Below are 20,206 nucleotides of genomic sequence, written 5' to 3'. Positions count from 1 at the left end.
CCAAAAACATGCCAAAAGTAATAGTAATAAATGACAATGTTTTTGTATGGTAAACAACTACGGGTCATTCTCGCTGCTTGCCAAGTCTGCATTTATTTGATTTTCCAAAAAAGAAATATATTTTTTAATATTGTGAAATATTCTTACAGTTTAAAATAACTGTTTTCTATTTCTAAGTTATCACTGTGATGGCAAGGCTGAATTTTCAGCAGAAACATTTCTTATTATCACACACATTTGAAAACGCCTGCTGCAAACTACAAAAGAACAGCATTTACTTGAAATAAAAATCTCTTGTAACATTATAAATGTCTTTACTGTCACTTTTGATCAGCTTAATGCATCCCTCTGAGTAAAAGTATTAACTTCCTTAAACAAAAAAATCGTACTGACCCCAAACTTTTAACAGTAGTGTATACATATTTCTGTAATGGCAACTCTTGGGAGTGTTTGGCATGGTAATGGATATGGCAATGTGACTGATATGTTTGGTCTTGGCAAAATAGATCTGCTACGCTGCTGATGTTATTGCTGCTGCTGTGAGCAAGTAAGACATGCTGATAAGCATACATTAATTACCAGTAGCAGATCTATACAGGTTGAGCTGGGGAAGGTGGAGGGTTTCTGAAAGCGTGCTGCAACTGCTAAGGCAATGCTAACCAAGTATGTGAAGGTTGAGCAGCGAGCTCATTGGCTACTGATACAGCAGGAACCAATCAGCTGTGCCCAAAAGAGAATGATGTGATTGTAAGCAGTTTAAGAAAAGAAGCCTACGCCTTCTAGAGTTTCATGACAGAATTTATATATATATACTTATATATATTCAAATTACCAAATATTCTAACTAAAAAACTGAGCAAGCTGCAGAAATCCCTATTACTGTACTCTACCGTATGGTGCTTCGGGACCCAAAAAAGGGCCAAATTAATAGTAATACATTTCTATGTTGGATTTTTGACTAGACATTTGTTATTTATTTTGTGTGCACTCGATGATACCCAAAGTAATATCAGGGTCCTAAAGCAAAGCCGCTTCTATACCTAATGTGCTGCTCATCACAATTATCACTTCTGATGCAATTTACGCTCTTAGTTTCAGATTATTAATCATTTCATACTGCAGAAAGACAGTTCAGCACTCAATAACCCTGACAGATATGACTCATCTTCATGACACACGATCAAACGGCAGCATCTGCACTATGGAGAGGGCAGGTCACGAATAATTTGAATCAGGATCACAGCACACGATTCTACGCATACGCATGGCCTTGTCATGCATTAGAGGCGGATGTATAGACAGTGTGCGGATGGGGGTTGGGATGGTGGTGTAGGGGGAGGATAAAAGGGACACGGGGGGGTCGGCGGCGGAGGAGCATCAGGGGAATCCGTTAGGGCGGAGGTCAGCTCTGTCTGTGCCAATAGTTGTTGGAACAAGGTGTGGAATTATACTCCAGATCAGGACCAAGAATATATTTATCTAGTTGTAACGCCAGAAATTCAAGCTGGGTTTTAAATAGCTTCATTTTCATTCTGTTGTTCTATAAAATAAATATAAATAAAATAATAAATATATCACTAATATTGTAATACAGGTTATTGAATATAGTGGAGAAAAAAAAAAAATTTCTGTAATGACAGATAGGATCCCACATAGACGTGTTGCATTGCTTGGATAAAATAACTTCAGACTGCATGACTGCCCTTTGTTAAGAGCAATTGAAGGATCAGTCAAAACTGTAAACTCAACAGGCGCATGATGCAATGACACATAAACTGCTTAAGAAAACAAGCACTCCTTTTGTCCTGTTTTCAGCTTAGAGCCAAAATAAATAACCCGATGCTTTGAGGCAAGACGCACTTGACAAAAAGGCGAAAAACGCTTGTAGTGGCGATTCTCGCTGACCAATCAGTGATCTGCAGTGTTTACACGGTGCATTTTAGTATCGGTACGGCTCGCTTGGAACCTCAACCGAGGTGGTACTAAAAAAAGTACCAGGTTTTTCGGTGGTACCAAAAATCAATGGAATCCTCACTCAAAAGTGAGCCGTACCGAGCCGTACCATGCAGTGGAAAAGCACCATTTCAGTAACTGTTCAGTTACTGTTACTCTGCATTAATGAAATACAGTGTGTGATCTTGGTATATGAACATGCAAACGGATAATGGTATTGCTATATATACACACTACTGTTCAGTTTGTGGTCAGTAATATATTTTTTAAAGAAATTAACACCTTTTTCCAGTAAGGAAGCATTAAATTGATCTAAAGTGACAGTAAAGACATTTATAAGGTTACAAAGGTTTTCTATTTCAAATTAATGCTGTTCTTTGGAACTTTCTATTCATTAAAGGATCCTTAAAAAAGTATCAGTTTCCATATTAAGCAGCACAACTGTCTGTTTCCAACATTGATAATAAGAAGAAATCTTTGTTTGCTTGAGCATTAAATGGTTTCTGAAGGATCATGTGACACTGAAGAATGATAGAGTAATGATGCTGAAATTACAGCTTTACCATCACAGGAATAAATTACACTTTTAAAAAATGTATTCAATTAGAAATCAGTTCTTTTAAATTGTGATGGTATTTCACAATATTATTGTTTTTAATTAATAATATTTATCAAAAATACAGCCTTGGTGACTTATTTCAAAAACATTAAAAGAGTCTACTGACCCCTGGTGTATATTGTATACATGTCTCTACATTTACAAAAATCGACATTTAACAAATATTCTGTGAAGAATAACTGGAGTGAAGAGTGTGACAACAACAATCCCCATTAGGCTACTCCTATTCGCTAACATGAAAATAATTTAAAAAGGCTTTTGAAATAATTGATTATAGCTTTTGATGCTAATCAGTTAATTATTTGAAAAGCTCAAAAGTCACTCAAACAAAGAAGTAATGCTTTGGTGCGAGGGCTGATTTTGACATCTCGTTCAGCACGGCTGCTGTTCACACACACACACACACACACACACATGTGTCAGTGAGAGTAAACGCTACTCACGGCAGTTCTCCTCGTCGCTGTTGTCAGAGCAGTCATCATCATCATCGCATCTCCATATGGTGGGAATACATCTCATGTTTGTACACTGAAACTGTCCATCCTCGCACTCCGTCTCAGTGCCAGTTTCGGTACCTGAGAACGACATTGAAGAGAATTATACAGTCGCGCATTTGCTCTTCCACTCAAACCAATATAACCTGCAACCATTACATGAAAGGAGCGCAATATATCTACTACTGCACAATAACACATGACTGAACCGAGCAAATCCAAACACAATGTAATTTGACCAGCAATTATATTACTACACGCGCACTTCAGTGAAGCCATGACAAAGAAAACGAAAAAACACACTCAAACCTTTCTTTCATTCCTATTTCAGACACAAATGTTTCTGTTAGGATGGGTATGAATATGAAACAATAAATCCATGCTGCCAAATCATTAACCTTTAATATTTTACTCGAGCAAACTAGATTTTTAATCAAGTGTTGTGTGTGTGTTTATAGAAATGTGGAAACAAGGCTGCCCGCGTAGAATCAAGTGTTAGTCTCGCGCATCCACGAGATAACCAACACAGCATCATTACACAGTCTATTAAAAAGGCTTACGATAATTTCACGCCCGAAAAAAAGAGAATACAACAAACCTTTTGCTAAGTATAATTCCGAAAGTAAGAAATGAAAAAATAATAATTTCCCAGTTTCTGTCCACATTTCCGAAACGGGTTGGAGTGTTCATCCACAAACAAAAGCGTGTCCGGATGGCGTCGCTCCTTCACTGAATCTCCAATAGATTCACTGGCAATTTGAATCAATGACGACATCAAACGTAAGCGAGTATGAATAACTGCACTGAAGGGTAGTGTGCCATCAAACACCATTTACTACATAGAATATGAGGCATGATGGAGTCAAAACAACAATCATGGAATTATTATTATTGTAGAGATTTTTTTTTATCATCATTTAAAACCTTTTACAAGTTCCCCAATTTTATTTATTTATTTAGCCAGCCAGCCAGTATATATTTTATATAAAAATAAATATTTTCTTTTCATTTAAAATATTATTTACATTATATATATATATATATATATATATATATATATATATAAATATATATGATAATTATTGTTTCTTTTTTATATATATATGTATTTATAAAAAGAGTAACATGTAACTGTTAAAAAGTGTGGTTGGTCTAGAGATTTTTGGCAAGACTAATACATTTAATTGTATTTATTAAAGGCACACCACATAACTTTTGGCCACTAGGGGCGCTAGACCTGTAACTTTCATGTCGAGCGCCCCTAGTGGCCACAAGCGCCGCAGCACTGTCGCAAAAGCCAAGAAGACATCCACGATCCCTCTCACCTTTTCTCTTTTTTGCCTCCTCAGAAGCAGTTTTAAACTTTTTCCTTGCCTCAGCCATGGCCAGGAGTCGAGTAGGCGGAAAAATAGTAGCAAAAGCGTTAGCTCCTTGAGCATATCAGAGCTTGTGGTCACGTGACGGTCGTAAAGTGATTCATTCTCCAGGCATTCTCCAGGTCACATGACCTGACCAAAGACGGTGCGTCTTCTGCAAACTTATAAGCGGTATTTCAAGAGGGCAGCCCCGCTCGGAGCATTGATAGTGTCAAGCGCTGTATATTGGCCTGAGGAATCATTTAAAATAACTCATATGTCGATGTCACTTCGTAAAGATACACTACGCGTCTATAGACTGGACACGTATTTTCTGGCCGTTTTCACAAATTCGTGTTATTGTAGTTTGCATTTTCAGGCCTCCAAAACGCCGTTGTCGTTGACGTGTAAAATGAACGCCCAAAACGCATAAAAAGTGTTTCGTTGAAAACGGTGCCGTGTAAACGCCCCGCCCCCTTAGCCTAAAAATCTCATGCAACATAGCACCACCCCTCCGGTATGTTCACGTGCATATCCTCAAAAAGCGAATCACCCTGAAGCAATAATATACAGAAAGGAAGCAAGACAGAAAAAGTATGAGATGATCAGTTTTTAAATTGCATTAATTATAACCCTTATTAAGATAATGGGGTTAGGTGACCTTGTAAAAGAGTTACAGTAATATAGACTGCATCTGTGGCACTGTGCCAGCATGAACAATTCTGTCAGTCAAAACTAGGCCAGAGCGACCCTGACAGGATAATCAGTCATTTTAATAGCAGTAAGATGGGCTGAACTCAACCCCTCCCCCGACTGCTTAACTGTGAATGTAGCCAACCACAACAAAGTATTCAAAGGGGAAAATGTACAGGGGCAAAGACCCTATTGTCATGATCCTGGCATGTACCCAGATTATGTAAACTGGCATTTAGGGATACACACAAAATGCTGAAAGGAAATGTATAGAACAAGTTTTAAAAAATGTCTGAGCAGATGTTTTTTTTTTTTTTACTTTTTTTTTTAACCTGATTGCACCTAGATCAGAATATATGTTTTCAAATAAATCAATATATTTGCATGTGATATTTTGTAAATGAATGAGATGCTGCATTGTGTGAACTAGAGTAAGTGAAACCAAAATACTGGATTCTGTTACCTTTTTAAGCGTGATGTAACAGAGTAATTAGATGATCATGAAGATCATGATTTGACTATTCAGGGTTGCCCGATTGCCCGTCTTAAAAAAAAAAAAAAAAAAAAAAATTGTTTTTCCTACTATGGAAATCAATGGGTGCAGTCAACCGTCTGCCAACATTGTTTAAAATATCAATGACCTGTCGAACGGATTAGGAAAGGTTTAAACCACCCTTTCCAATCCGATTGAAATCCGATTTGGCCAAATAATTCCTTTCACAAATTATGAAATATCTGCCTTGACTAGTGGTCAACACTGATATAAAGTTAAAAAAATGTCAACAAAAACACTTCCAATATCGGAATTCTAATTTACAGAACATCATGCTACAAAAGTAGGCTAATTAAAAAGTGGTAAAGCTTAAATTTGAGCTTCTTCATTGTATTTCGAAACTTTTTTTTTTTTTTGGTTCTGACTACCACTAACGTTATATGTCAGTTATCATATTCTAAATAGCCCTACCAGCAAACATTGGTCCGACGGCAACGTCCCTGGTCACAAATTCGCGGTAGGACGTCCGGCATCGGTAAAATAAAAATAATAATAATAATAAAACTATGTAACACGTACAGATAGTCGTCCGTTCAACTTTCCGTGGGACATGCCCAAGTAATGCATCAATCATATATCTTTTTTTTTTTTTTTTTTTTTTTTTTTTTTACATATAGCCTAACGTTATATATATATATAAAATGAAAAGCTTTCATTTCTGTCAGTTTGTTATAAATGTGCTTCTTGTGGTACAAATTGCAAGTCAAAAGTATAGGGATGTTCGCCGTGACGTCACGACGCGCTCTGGTTGGCAGAAGAACAGTAATGACCGCTTAAAGCGCAGCGCAAACACAGAAGAAAAATGGTTGTATCGTGCTTTGTGATCGTGTTAACAGGTTCGATAAGAGTCCCAAGAGCTTCTACCGCGTACCTAAACAGCCTGAATCAAGAAAGAAAGCTTTGAATTTCTGCAATTAGGCGTCTATACCCAGCGGAAAACAATGGGAGCCAGCGGACCACGATCGCGTCTGCTACCTACATTTTGCGTTTAAAATTAAAACTAATTTTGTAAATAAATGTTACTAGTAGGTTCTATCGCATTGATGGGTTAATTAATGAATGAATAACTGTACAAAATACCGCGGAAGAAGTGTCAAAGTGTTTGTTTACATAGCATAACTTTTTGTGCATGCTGTGACTGAGCAATGGAAGTATAATAACACTGACATACCCTTATAAATTAAGGGCAAATTATTGTATTTTCATTCATACATTTTACTTATATGTTAACCAATGTTATATATCAGAGGTAAGATAATTTTGATTCAAAATATAGCCCATGGATAAATTACACCTGTATTTTTACTCTAGTTGTAACATATTTACCAGTTATCCTTAGTTACAACAAGTAATATTCGTAATTATTACTTTATTTATATCATCTAAAGATTTGTACGCCTTCATCGACGTAAACATAGATGGCGTGTCGATGAGATACAGATAACGTTAGATGTCGCCGAATGTCAAATGTGGCCATGTGTCCGGGCTTTTGCTCCAATTCTCACTCAGGTGATATTGATCAGGCAGAGAACATGAACCCTGGTTATATAAAAGCTTAACCTTATATCTCTTTTTTGGTTCTTCGGACAAATAATTAGCATATGCTGACAAAACACAGGTAGACTGCTGCGAGTCTGCGACATGTTTTGGTTCTTTCTGCCAACCAGTTTGCGACCACGCCCATATCGTGACGTCACATTTGACTCCGGCGAACATCCCTATTGAATAGTCGCACCTGGCTTTAGGGGAATCCCGCAGAGTCTAGACGAGCATGAGAAAGTTTATTCTCTCACACCACTTAGCATCACGTGAGCCATTAAGCCAAATTCAAGAGTTTAGAGGACACACCCCTGCGAACGAAATTTATTCAAATGTGACACATTTAACTTATTTGATATTTCAGTGATACTGATATTCGTGTCTGTGGCGATGGCAAATGTTTCAGCAGCGGCACCGAATGATCGAATAACGGCAGGAAAAGCCGCGCGCAGTCCGAAGTGCGCGAGATGCCGTAACCACGGCTTCGTAGTCCTGTTAAAAGGCCATTCGGGGAAATGTCAGTTCAGGCAGTGCGTGTGCTGGAAGTGTGCTCTCATCAACGAGCGGACGAAAATCCTGGCATCTCAAAGACGGATCAAATCCGTTCAGGGACACGAATCACCGGCTACCGGCCGTCCCGAGCAGACCGCTCTGTCTGACAGGAAAACGGGTAACGTTAACGTTACTTCAACTAACGGAGTGAGCGGAGAAACCGACGTCAGCGCGAGAAAGGGTAATGCTATTAATGCGCCCGTTAATCGACACGGCACAAGTGATAAAACGTACACTGACCTGCGCGGTTCCGTTAACTCGGGCGCGGTTTATTGCGATCTGAAGACACCCGCGGGACCGAGCAGCGCTCTTGGAGGTTTGTGCAGCTTTAAACCCTTCATTTCTAATTAGTAATCCTTTTATTTCAATTATAACCTTTATGTTTAAATAGCCTGGTGCATGTATGACGTCACTTTGTATCACGCTGGTTCCGTCGATAAAAACCCAATAGGATTTTCCCATAGGCTTTTGGATTTTCGATAGCCGGAAGTGCTAAAATGCTAACTTTTTAAAAACTTATTTATTTTTTATTAAACTTTCAGTAAAGCATACAATTGACATTTAACATCAAGCTACCTAAAATGCGTAGTCGTTTCTGCGTTTTGGCCTACAAAGTGATGTCATACCTGCGCCAGTCTGTTTAACCAATAGGCTTACTTACACCAATTTTTATATAACTTAACCAACGACTCAGCGTGTTTCTAAATCTGTAACTGTTATTTACACAAGTAAAACATTATATAATTGACCTGAATAATTAGGAAACATTAATACTAAATTAGTATTAGCTAAACTTTTTACTAATTAAAAAGGGACCAGTATAGTTTACATTCCATGTACAATTTCATGTAATAAAAATCAAATGAAGCTAAATCTAATGAACTTTTCATCCATTGCAAATGCACTTTATAGTATTATTGAAAATAAATGCATAAATAGGCACTTTTTACCTAAAAAGAAAACTGTTTGTGACCTAATCACTGGGTTCATGCGAGTCCTTAAAATGTAGGCTATTATAAATGTCTTATATTCAGTTTGATCACATTTAGGGTCATAAAAGTCTTAAATTGTTTAAGAAAAGACTTAAAAGTCGAGTTTATATACATCCCAGAAACAAACAGGCAGTGTCTCTATGAAGAAAAGATGATTGGCTGGCTCTTTTAACTGTAAGGCGGGACTTCCGGTCTATTGGTTGTATAGTCTCACCAATTTAACTTTTAATTTGCATAAAATTAGTTACAATTAGAATCTAGTTATCTAGAATTTAGTTAAAATCTTTTTTTTTTTACATGCCAAAACATTTTTACAGTGTAATGAATACATCTTCATTGAATGATGTGTGTAAATGTTTAAAAGTAATTTGAAAGCGCAACCGAATATTGTATAATACTGGATATATCCACAGATGCACCACCTTTTCCTGGAGAGTACATAATTACAGAGGCATACCCTGGGCAAATGTATCCAGCAGAGATGTTCGCGATCCCTCTTCCCATGCACCCGCAGTACACGGACCGATACATGTTCCCGGCGGTGCTGGTGAGCGTGAGACCACCTGCACCAGGAGCCTTCAGGGAACATGTTGGATTCGTTCCCTTTCCACCAGGAGCGCTGTCTTATCCACTGGAGAGTCGGGAGTTGCAAGTATGTTCCACAGGCATGATGGTGAAAATTCAGCTTTGACATCACAGCAATAAAGTACATTTTAAGATATATCCAAATAGAAAACTGATATTTTAAATTGTAATATTTCACAATATTACCGTTTTACTGTATTTTTGATCAAATTCATATGTTTAATCAAATGAATACAGCATTGGTGAGCATAAGAGAATGCTTTCAATAACATTACCAACCACTAACTTTTGAATCATAGGATTCAATGAATTCAATGATGAATTTTTTCTTGTTACAGTTACATATACATTTTTAATCTCTTTACCCAAACATTTGATCAAAGGGCTTCACTGTCACAAAAATACTTAGGGCTGCTCTCACTTCTAAGAAAAAAGAGAAATTATGTCTATTTCTTATTCCCCGTTATCTACAGTCGACTTACCGTATGCGAGAGGTTTAAAAAAACAACAACGTGAAACCCCAAAGCTAGTTTACATTATTTGATGTCCTTTTTCTACTAGCTTCATTCTCCATATCTGCAGCGTCAGGCTACAGCTGAATAAATCTAACATCTGTGAAGAGTGTAAATCAAGAGGAAGAACGTGTTTATGAACATTCCTTTAAAGTTTCGGTCAACTCCAGATTTTCACACCAAACCCTGCTGTTGTATTTATGCATAATCTGAATGTCCTGTTCTCGTGTTTGCTCCATGGTTCGCAGTATAGTCCGTACCTCCCGTATCCAGGCCTGAGAGATGAACGTTACCACCATTCACAGTGTCACATGACCGGAGAGCAAGGAAGATCTGAGGTTCCTCCTCAAGCTGCAAGTGTCCCAGGTATTAAAGATTAAAACATGTATTACATTGTTGATTATTCTGATAATACTAAGGGGAAAGGAAAAACACTCCTACCTAAAGAGGCCATATGATGCGTTTAAATGTTTACCATTTCCTTTTAGTGTGTAATGTGTCTGTGCATGTATAAGATCAGCATTTACAAAGCTCAGTGTCCCACAGGCCTAGCTAAAACGCCTCGATCGAAGTTCATATGTTACTTCCTCAAACGTCTACGTCACAATGTGAAATTTTAGCATAATGCTCGCCCAAAGGCATATGCAAAGAGAGAAGACTTCGGTGAATTGAACTGTTGGCATCATGTCGTAGAGACGCAGTGTTTGGATGCGAATGCAGAACCCCTTTGTTTGGCCTTCTGAAAACAGCCATAAACTCTGAAACCTGCCATTATATGGGCTGTTACATTTCCAGCATATCCCTGAGGTCTTTGACCAATCACAACGCACTAGGTCAGCGGGCCAATCGGAGCGCTCTGAGCTTTTCGGAAGGAGGAGCTTTGTAGAAACTTGAATATAATCAGTTTCAGACAGACCGGAAATCGAGGTGCTGCACTGATGTTCAGACTGGCATTAAAGCACCTTAACCTATTATTCCACAGCCAATAAACAAAATAGTGAACTTTTAAAATAGCATCATGTGGCCCAATATTTTTCCATATCAATATATGACCAGTAGTTGGCTACGTGTATTACAACATACCTAGCAAAACCTGAAATGATTGTTCAGCGTTCTGTTATTTCAAAGTGTCTTGGTTTTGCATTGATTTTAAATGCATTTTTTAGAAAAATATCTTATCTTTTACTCAAATATGATACTCTAATCAGATTAAAATGGTTCATTTAGTTTAATACACACTACATAATATAACAGATTAAAAATACATAGCCTACATTGTTGTAATGCATTCAGCTGGTGTCGTTTTTTATGACAAAATAATTTATTTAGTGCCAGAGTGGCAAAAAAAAAAGGTCCATATTGTTCATACAGATGTCCGTTCTGCTTTCTCACTACTACAGAAAGCCAAGTTGGTGGTGATCAGGAAACAGATGTTGTAACTGTTGAAAGTCTTTCCTCAAGGAACACACCCTGAAAAGATGAGCACTTCAGTTTCTCTTCGACTGATACCACATCATTTGTATAACACACACACACACATTCAATACATCCTTTTCAAAAACAGATTTCTCATATTCTCAATAGCAGTTACGACGCAAGTTCATTACAGCGACTATGTTGTATTCATGATTTTTAGAAGATACAGCTGAAAGCACTGCTGTCTTTGTTCCAGTAAAGGCAACAGTTTGACATTTGTTTTTACACTAGTCGATTATGGTATCAGTCTTGTGTTGTTGCACAGTTTTTGAACTCGACACCTATAATTCCAATTGATTAGATTGGAAAGTTGAATGTTAAAAGCAGTTATGCTTGATATGTTTATATGTTTGGGCTTTATGATGCAGTAATGACGTCCCTAAATCTTAAATATTTAATGAATAAACCGTTCCATTCTGAAGATTCCCTGTCTTTCTGATTTTGTCAAACTCAACCAAAGCAGCTCTCGACTCTTAAATCAGTATTTTCTCCTCTGCATCTCAGAGATCCCGTTTGTGCTCTTGAAAAGAGACATTAAGATTCCCGGGATGAACATCTCACTTCATTTGCTTATCCGAACCCAGACGGCACAGGAACGACACCGTCAGAATACAACCAGGACCAGTGGGCAGATAAACTAATTACAATCTCATGAATATTAATGTGCTCCTCTGGCACACAGCATTGCTGAATGTGAAACTCAGATATAGCGAGTGCCAAAATCAAATTTGTGTACAGAATGTAAGCAGTATGTTTATTCCCATTGCGAATACAAACATTAGTGCGAAAAGAGACGAGAGTACAGCTTGCTGGATCAGGACATCCAGGTAAAACTAGTTTTACAGACACTGTTTGTCTCTACCTTAAAAAAACAATTCAAGGATCAAAATAATGTAAATCTATGGTATACTTTTCAGAATTATTATGTTATGGTGGTGGCTTCCAGTGGCACCATTCTGAAGGGTTTTATATGTGATGTTAACATTAGTCAGCGAAATACAAACATTTAAAAAAATCTTCGGAAACAATTCCTCTCGGGTAACATGAAGTCTTTTGAAATATACAAAGGTGTTTGACAGGGAAAAAAGAACAGAGCCCTGACTTCACCCATGTAATAAGAAATAGGGGAGATTAAAAAAGTATTTTTAATGGCACAATCCATTTCAGTGAGAGCTACTGATGGGAAGATACAGCTCATTTGCGTGCCTTCATTTTTCTCCTGGTCTCCTTCCCTGGCCGTTTCTATATAAAAAGAAAGAGATGAAAACATGGTGTCTTCAAAAATGTTATGACAAAACAATAGTAATTAGGCTACATCTACACTAATCTGGATACATTTGAAAACTTTCTTTACGTTTTGGTCTTTCATCCACACAGAGACGTGTTTTTGTCCGGCGGAAAATTAGCTTTTTAAAGGAAGCTTGTTTCCGCCACAGATAAAAAAGGTAATTGCGACTTTTCATCTCACAATTCAGACTTTTTTTCTCAGAACTGCAATTCGCAATTGTGTGATACTCAAAAAAAAAACGTTAGTTTTTTTTTTTTTTACCTCAGGATAACTCGCAATTGCGTGTTATAAAGTAAGAATTGCAAGATATTGACTCTCAAAAATATTTTAAAATTTAAAAGACCTGGACAGATATTTTGCTAATAAAATGAATCATCCAAAAGAACAGAAACTTTATTGTCTTTGGCCGGTTGCATAAACTAGTTTTAGACTAGACTAGTTTTAAAAGTTAGTCATTCATTTTTGTCTTCAAGACTGGTCTTAACTTTTTTAAAGTCTGTTACATAAAAAGGCAGACTGGTTTAATTTGAATAGAAAAAGAAAGTCTGATTACTGAGATGATTACTTGTTTAACTGCTAGTTGGTAAGACTAGTTCGATAATTTGAGCATTTTCTGACATTTCAGTGTGGACGAGAAACTTTTGGAAAACGCTTGAAAATAAAATTTTCAAAAGTATCTGGATTAACAGATTCAGCCTAAAAAAAAAAAAAGGTAAAAAAACACTTACATTCGTCTTCCCTCCTTTGCCGCTTCTTTTCCCACCTTTCCCATGAGCCATTTTGGCCTTGAATCCTGAAACGTCGTCATGGCTGTCTTTGGTGTTCCATTTGGTGCCCTTCTTCTTGCCCCCAAAGCCAAACCTCTGATCCTTGTATTTCTTCTTAGCATTAGGACTAAAGACAGCAGGACAAACATTTCATATCAAATAAATAAAAATAAAGAATAGGGCTCCAGACTGACTATATTTAGCCCAACTGATAAGACCTGCAGTTTCTGTTGCATATGAGAAACATCAAACACCATTTGAGATGCGCAGGCCGTTCTAGTGAGAAGCATTCAACTTCAGTGCACAACTCCGTTATCAACCATATCAAATCAAACCAGGAGAAACAATGTGCCATAAACAAAAAAGATATAGAAGGCTTTCCCGTCCACAAATCACCAACAATCACCATGGATTTAATGTAGTAACGCTAACTGTAACCATGGTATTATGGCAGAAATATATATATTTTTTTTTACAGTATTCATTGAGGTAAATTCAAACACTTTCAAGTGCTTCAAAGTTAGTCTGGAGCCCTAAATATACACATAGTTACAAAACTTGCATTTAACTAAATATTTTGCCATAAAATGAAGACCCAAAGTAATGCCTCTCATGTCTTTAAATCAGTTCTTTGTAACCTGCTGAATAAGAACCTCAATATACAGTATGAACAGCTGACTTATACTACTACTACTACAAAAAAAAAAACTGCAGATAGTCATTGCTCACCTTTTTTTGTTTATTTGCTTTTTTGCTGCTGGCCCTTTCGGTTTCGGTTCTTGATCTCCTTCCAGGAATTCCAGTTTATCTGTCATTCCTGTAAGACATAAACAATGAGTGAAATCTTTCTCCACTAGTATATGGAATATAAAACTTTGCTCAGATAACCTTGGTAATGACATGTGATAGTGAAAACATGTTGTTCTGATGAAAAAGTACCTTTCTGATATTTCTTCACAGCTGTCAGCATTGCTTTCTTCTGTTTCTGCCTGTTCTGAATCACCTGTGTTTGAACCTGTAGAGCCAGAGATTTAAAACAATTGTCTGTCCAGCGCCCAATATCAAACCCTAAAAACATAATTTAAAGAGGAAAAACTGACCTTTTTGCCATATTTCCTCTGTTCTCTGAGCTTCTTGGCCTTTTCTGACTTCTCCATCGCTGCTTGCTTAATAAGCAGCGTTTTCCTAACCTGTTACAAACAAAAACATGGACAATTTAGATTATGAATTGACATTGACAGTGAATTTTAATTAATCCGTCTTGGGTGAAGATTTGCATCCCTTGTTGCCATTATTATCTACTCAATGTTGGGGGTCTGTAAGATTTCTTAAAATGTTTTTAAATTATTAATACCTTAAAAGTCTCTGATGCTCACCTAGGCTGCATTTATTTTATCAAAAATACAGTAAAAACAGAAATATTAATGCAATTTACAATAACTTTTCTATTTGAATCCATTTTAAAATTTAATTAATTCCTGTGATGGTAAAGCTGAATTTTCAGCATCATAACTCCAGTCTTCAGTGTCACATGATGCTTCAGAAATCATTCTAACATGATGATTCCAAAACTGGAATTTAGCTCATTTGCAAATATAGTGCTGTTTCCATCCCATGTGTTCAAGAGAACAAAATTGTCAAAGCATTTGTAATAAAAATGGAAGTTGCTGCAATCGGGGAAATCACTGTGGCTCTTTTATCATAAATTACTTGTGTCTCAGAGCACGCAGACGAAGCGCAATAAACGCTGTCATGTTATCTTGAGTTCGGATGCTGGTGTTTGGGAACTTCTGGAATATACGTTTTTAAGCGCATTTTTTAAATGTATGTGCAACTTGGCGTTTACACCCAGCGTTTCTTTATGCAATATACCAAAATGAGCATAAAAAAGGTGGATGGAAATATGGCTACTGATACGTTTCTTTCAGGATTCTTTGATGAATAGAAAATTCAAAAGAACGGCATTGATTTGAAATAGATAGATTTTGCAACATTATGTCTACCATCACGTGTTTTGATCAATTTAATGCATCCTTGTCGAATAACTGGATTAATTTCTTTTAACAACAACAAAATAATTCTTACTGACCCACGAATGGTCGCATATATTCGTGTATCATTTGTTTTTTAAAGCTTTCCTATGGGATTGAGAGACTATTGGCTCTCCTACTCTCATTGTGCAGTGGACAAAACATTTCTATAAAGCAGAGTTGTCAAGTCAACAGACCAACAGTTGTGCTCATGCTCTTACCTTCTGCATGTGCTGATCGGTCTTGGCCATCTCTGCAAAGTAATCTTCTGGTCGCTTGGTAGGAATCTTGAACTTATGCAGCTTTGGCAGTGCCAATAAAACAGTTGCTTGGGCCTGTCTGTAGCTGTAACGCAACAGTTAACAGTTATAGGGACAGTTCACCCAAAAATGAAAAATTCAACTTCATGTAGTTCCAAAGACTTTCTTTAATTTTCGGACCACAAATTAAAGGGGATCTCCGGTCAATTTTAACATTGAGCTCATTTTTTTGTAAATTTGGAGTGCTGTCAATACAGAGAACAACGACAAAAATCGGTGTTGCCTACACCGTGTTATCCTCTTTTTAAAATTTGCACCCTGTTGACTTCAATGGGGCAAGTTTTAAACCTGCTTTTAGCCTCTTAACATCCTTGATGTGTCATTACAAGTGCCCAGCCATGTTAGATGATTCCTTCAGAGTGAACACGAGTGAATCTGACTGCAGTAGATGTGAAAGATATTAATAAAAATGATGTTATTTCAGCCAGCGCACAAACCTGTATTTACATCCTGTTTTCGGTCGAAGTCCAAAGTAGTCGATTGTCGAGTTCACGCGCGTGATCATAGGTAACTCAACCTATGCGCGTGAACTCGACAATCCTTTTAATCGGAATGAATGATTCAATGACTCATTAACACTTCACTTGTTTAATACCTGGATGAATCAGCATTTTTGAATGAATCTCTTGAATGGATTATCAAATGACAAATACATTTTCTGTTTCCCATTCATTAACTAGACTGTGGCGGCCCGAAACATATTTAAACTTCTCATAACTGCATAAAAGGTCTTTAATGTTTTTACACTTGGCCTTCACATGTCATTTACTTTTCAAAAAGTGATTTGCTCTATTTTGATCGCTTCCGTAGACATCAAGTGTTTATATCTGAACTATAAACTTTTATCCCAGTACTTCTGTGATTATTATGAATATCTGTAACGCATAAATAACAATACTGTGTGTTTGAAGACACAGTTTCATACCTACACATGACAACTGCTCTCTCTGGCTCAACGCAGATCTGAATGTTCCGCTGTGTTTAATAGATCAAGCCGAATGTAGTAATTTAGGAATGAGATCGCATGGGTGTTTGAATCGAGATTGTGATCTTTTAACGATTAATCGTGCAGCTCAAAAAAAAAAAAAAGGTATGTTTAAAATCTACACCGCCAGAGGACCATAAATTATCACAGGCATCTGATCAGACATTTTGTTTCCAAATAATATAAATAGTATAAAATAAGTGTCAATTCAGAAATGTTCATCATTAAATTAAATCACGAATATAAGAATATCATCTATAAGCCTCCCAGCTTTCTAGATATCAGTATCTGTCATTAAAAAAAGAAACGGTCCGTCAAGAATTAAAACTGTGGTACTCTCATAAAGGCATGTGATTACCAAATAGGGAACATCCATAACTAAAGTATAACATCATATACAAGTACACATAATAAGTCAAGCTGCATTCCTTGTTCTACATGACCAAGTTACACTTACAAATACATCTCCCTCTGAAAGTCATCCTCTGCATTGAGGTCGTCAACGCCTTCCGATTGTTGTGCTTTGCCCTCTGCTTTTGCGATGAGGTCAACAGCTGGGAGGTTGGTGAGGTCAAGCCTTTCAGCCCATGGCAGGCTCCTCTTAAACTCCGCAAGGCATTTCTTCAAACCCTCCTGAATGAAAAACATTGATTATGGATTAGATTATTCAACAAATCACAATTCATATATACAAAGCCTATAAAGCCTGTATCTGTACAATGAACATTTTAGCAAGTAAAAGGTCATATTTTTAAGATTTGTATAAAGTAAACAAGAAAAACTTGCCTTGTTAGCAATATTTCAATATTAAAGGGTAACTAAACCCCTGGTCAGAGCCTGACTCCACCCACTGGCAATATTTGAAAAATGCTGGAAAAGTGGGCAGAGCCCAACGGACGAACCGAGGGCGGGGCTGAGCGGGTGATTGACAGACCCGCAGTGATTGACAGCTGCTGTCAGACTCGCTAAGATGGAGAGTGTTTACACTACTTTTTGTTGCAAAGTAGCTTTGCAACAGAGCGGTCATTTAAAGTTGAGGACTTTTCTCACCTGAAGTGGAGGAATTGTCTGTGGACACAGAGCTAAAATCATATCAATTCGAGCCGCTAGCTCAAACTGCGGTGTCGCATCGCATTAACTCCCGCCTCGCGATCGGCATCCGACGATGCTAGCGAAGCAGCCGCGCTAGAGAGAATGGGTCCAGTATCTGAGTGGATTATTATTACTATTGACCTACGTTAAGCATATTTTGCCGCTATGTGAAAAAAAATATCCAGCAAAACGCGCCGGCGGTTGTGGAGTCCATGCAGGAAGAGCAGCGTTTGGCACACAAGTGCATGTAAACACTGGCGCCTAATTTCCAAGTCTGGTGGGAAGTTATACAGTCCAGCAGTGCTGTTGCAACCGGCAACACTACACCTATACCAGCCTAACCACTGTACTAAACACAGATAAAGCTAATGCTAAAAATCTACACTATCCTAACTGATGCAATACTATGCTACTAACTAACTATGCTTCTAACAACACGAACAACTATGCTAAATAACTACCTAGGCTACACAAAATAATCTAAATAACTATAAATGCTATGCTAACTAGATGCTAAAATACGCTATCCTGATCGTTTTCAAAACTCGTAATTCCAATTTCCAGCTCCTGACTCGCTCTGGTGTTGACGGAACCAGATGCTTTTATACCAGGGGCTGCCAGGGGCGTGGTGAGCTCGCAGCGTCAGGGAGTACCCTACGTCAGAGAGTACCCCTACTTCAGGAGATTCCGTTTAACCTGAAGAGGGCAGCACTCAGACGTTTTTACACCATATATTTGAAAATTAAAACACTTTATACTCAAATGTTAAAAAAAGTACTCGAATCAATGAACAGCATTTATGAAGCTCCATTCGTACAGATCATTAACTAAAAAAAGTTGGTTTAGTGTTTAGTTACCCTTTAAGATTTACTGGACTAATGCAACTACAGTAGGGATGCACCGAAATGAAAATTTTGGCCAATGACGATAATTATTTATATTTCAAAGCCGATAACCGATATATTGGCCGATAAATCTTTTTATATAACTTTTGAGAGCTTGATTACCAAAACAAAAGTCTCACAATTAAAAGCCATGTCCCAAGCACATAATTATAATGTTCTCATTATAATTTTATGTAGCATATATGACAGACTATACAGCACATGTATGATCAAAAGAGCCTTGATCATAATATCATTCTGTATATGAGCCATAAAAGCCTGATGTATCAAATATGATACACAACCTAAAACATATGCAAGCTTTTTGTTTTACTTGTTTATATTATGTCTGCGGTTTAAAGATTTGCTAAACAGTTATCATACAAATTATGTGAGTTATTAAGTGTTGGTCATATGTAATGCATGTTAATGTGTAAAAGCAGCTCTGGTCAACTCACCACATTGTTGATGGCTTTCTTTGGCTCATCCAGAGGAACATTCATTCCAGGTTTAAGCAAACCCTTGGCGAAAGCTTCTTGCAGCTGATCAAAGAAAATGAGATGACACAAATGTGTATTAAATTACGCACATGAATACTTTTAATTTCTTAACCATTGGTTGGGTTGTTAATTCGTAGCATGGAATTGTGTTCTAATGTAAACCTGCCTAAACAAAACACGTGAAATGCACTATATTCTCACCGCGTCGTCTGATAACTGCTCATCGTCTTCGTCAGAATCAAGCCCGAGCTGGGGATCCTCATCTATTTCTACCATAATCAAATAATATAGAACGGAAATTAGACAAATAAAAACAGCAACAGAGGACTTCACTGCATCCAAACGCTTCACGTGTGGAGAGCACTGCTTCTCGTGGGTGCGCGGGATATATTAATCCTGACGGAAACAGAAACTGACAAAGAATGGTTCCGCTGCCGGGGGACTTGCTTTTTTCGTACTTATGGTAAGTGTACGGCGTACGTGCATACTTTATACGTTTATATTAATATACAGTATGTCACAACATAACAAACGTTTAAGGCCAAGAGTTATTTAAATATTAGTAGCCCCCTCAGTATTCAGGTAAAATAAGTCAGGGGACGTCTACTGCAAACCCATATGGACAAATAGCCAAATGCTCTTTATAATTTATATTAAAGCATGGCATCATAATACATGCATAAAATGCGTGTGATGTCTAAGCATTTTAAGTCATGATAAGATAAATCATCTTGAAAGTTGCTTATGAGAGAGAGTAGTTACTCGATACTTTCAATAGGGCGAATTCAAGTAAAATGAGCCACTTGTTACTTTTCTTTATTACTTTTGTAAACTTTAAGGTCCCGCTTTAATATTCTCATTGAATTCAGTTAATATAATGTGTTATTAAAAGAACACCGCAAACACAGTGTAAAATCTCAGAGTTGTGAGTTGTGGAAAATATGATACACCGGTGTTTTGCCATGATGAGAAGTTTATATTTTTACTCGTTTAATTCGTTTTATAACTGTATCATAT

General features: G+C 37.2%; 3 protein-coding genes across 5 annotated transcripts in view; 1 reads left to right on the top strand and 2 right to left on the bottom strand.

Annotated features, from left to right (window-relative positions):
• LOC306998290 (low-density lipoprotein receptor-related protein 8-like) overlaps positions 1 to 3,805 on the bottom strand; it is a 96,394-nt gene extending 92,589 nt beyond the window's left edge. The window contains exons 1-2 of one of the 2 annotated variants that reach the window (XM_079612247.1): positions 3,665 to 3,805; positions 3,016 to 3,147 (exon numbers count right to left, since the gene is read on the bottom strand). In XM_079612247.1, the coding sequence (XP_079468373.1) occupies positions 3,016 to 3,147; positions 3,665 to 3,731 (199 nt within the window). In that variant the 5' untranslated portion in view covers positions 3,732 to 3,805. The remainder of the gene's footprint in view (positions 1 to 3,015; positions 3,148 to 3,664) is intronic. The other variant, XM_079612248.1, reaches the window with a different exon arrangement.
• Positions 3,806 to 7,243: 3,438 nt separating this feature from the next.
• On the top strand, positions 7,244 to 11,384 carry LOC306998525 (uncharacterized protein). Of its 2 annotated transcripts, none has more exons than XM_079612697.1 (4): positions 7,244 to 8,074; positions 9,164 to 9,402; positions 10,096 to 10,213; positions 11,248 to 11,384. In XM_079612697.1, the coding sequence occupies exons 1-4, from the start codon at positions 7,597 to 7,599 to the stop codon at positions 11,319 to 11,321; spliced, it is 909 nt and encodes a 302-aa protein (XP_079468823.1). In that variant the 5' UTR covers positions 7,244 to 7,596; the 3' UTR covers positions 11,322 to 11,384. The 2 variants fall into 2 exon arrangements, with proteins under 2 accessions (XP_079468823.1, XP_079468824.1); XM_079612698.1 differs by having other exon boundaries at positions 7,461 to 7,876.
• Positions 11,385 to 11,727: 343 nt separating this feature from the next.
• On the bottom strand, positions 11,728 to 19,654 carry ebna1bp2 (EBNA1 binding protein 2). The gene is made up of 9 exons (XM_079612696.1): positions 19,391 to 19,654; positions 19,148 to 19,231; positions 17,171 to 17,346; positions 15,630 to 15,753; positions 14,479 to 14,568; positions 14,318 to 14,393; positions 14,108 to 14,195; positions 13,340 to 13,505; positions 11,728 to 12,565 (listed from the first exon to the last, which is right to left on the bottom strand). Exons 1-9 carry the CDS (start codon positions 19,463 to 19,465, stop codon positions 12,518 to 12,520), a joined length of 927 nt encoding a protein of 308 aa, XP_079468822.1. The 5' UTR covers positions 19,466 to 19,654; the 3' UTR covers positions 11,728 to 12,517.
• Between the last annotated feature and the right edge of the window lie 552 nt (positions 19,655 to 20,206).

This window comes from Phoxinus phoxinus (assembly GCF_949152265.1).
Source record: "Phoxinus phoxinus genome assembly, chromosome: 5".
Taxonomy (NCBI): domain Eukaryota; kingdom Metazoa; phylum Chordata; class Actinopteri; order Cypriniformes; family Leuciscidae; genus Phoxinus; species Phoxinus phoxinus.
The sequence above is the reverse complement of the archived record's forward strand: the minus strand, read 5'-3'. Positions and strand labels throughout refer to the sequence as shown.

Excerpts from the sequence above, each read along its gene's own strand:
- LOC306998525 (XM_079612697.1), top strand. The coding sequence starts at position 7,597 with ATGGCAAATGTTTCAGCAGCGGCACCGAATGATCGAATAACGGCAGGA. Across the intron at positions 8,075-9,163 it reads ACCGAGCAGCGCTCTTGGAG|ATGCACCACCTTTTCCTGGA; the intron begins GTTTGTGCAGCT and ends ATATATCCACAG. Across the intron at positions 9,403-10,095 it reads TGGAGAGTCGGGAGTTGCAA|TATAGTCCGTACCTCCCGTA; the intron begins GTATGTTCCACA and ends CATGGTTCGCAG.
- ebna1bp2 (XM_079612696.1), bottom strand. The coding sequence starts at position 19,465 with ATGGTAGAAATAGATGAGGATCCCCAGCTCGGGCTTGATTCTGACGAA. Across the intron at positions 17,347-19,147 it reads AGAAAGCCATCAACAATGTG|GAGGGTTTGAAGAAATGCCT; the intron begins GTGAGTTGACCA and ends TTTTTCATTCAG. Across the intron at positions 15,754-17,170 it reads TTTCAGAGGGAGATGTATTT|CTACAGACAGGCCCAAGCAA; the intron begins GTAAGTGTAACT and ends GTTGCGTTACAG.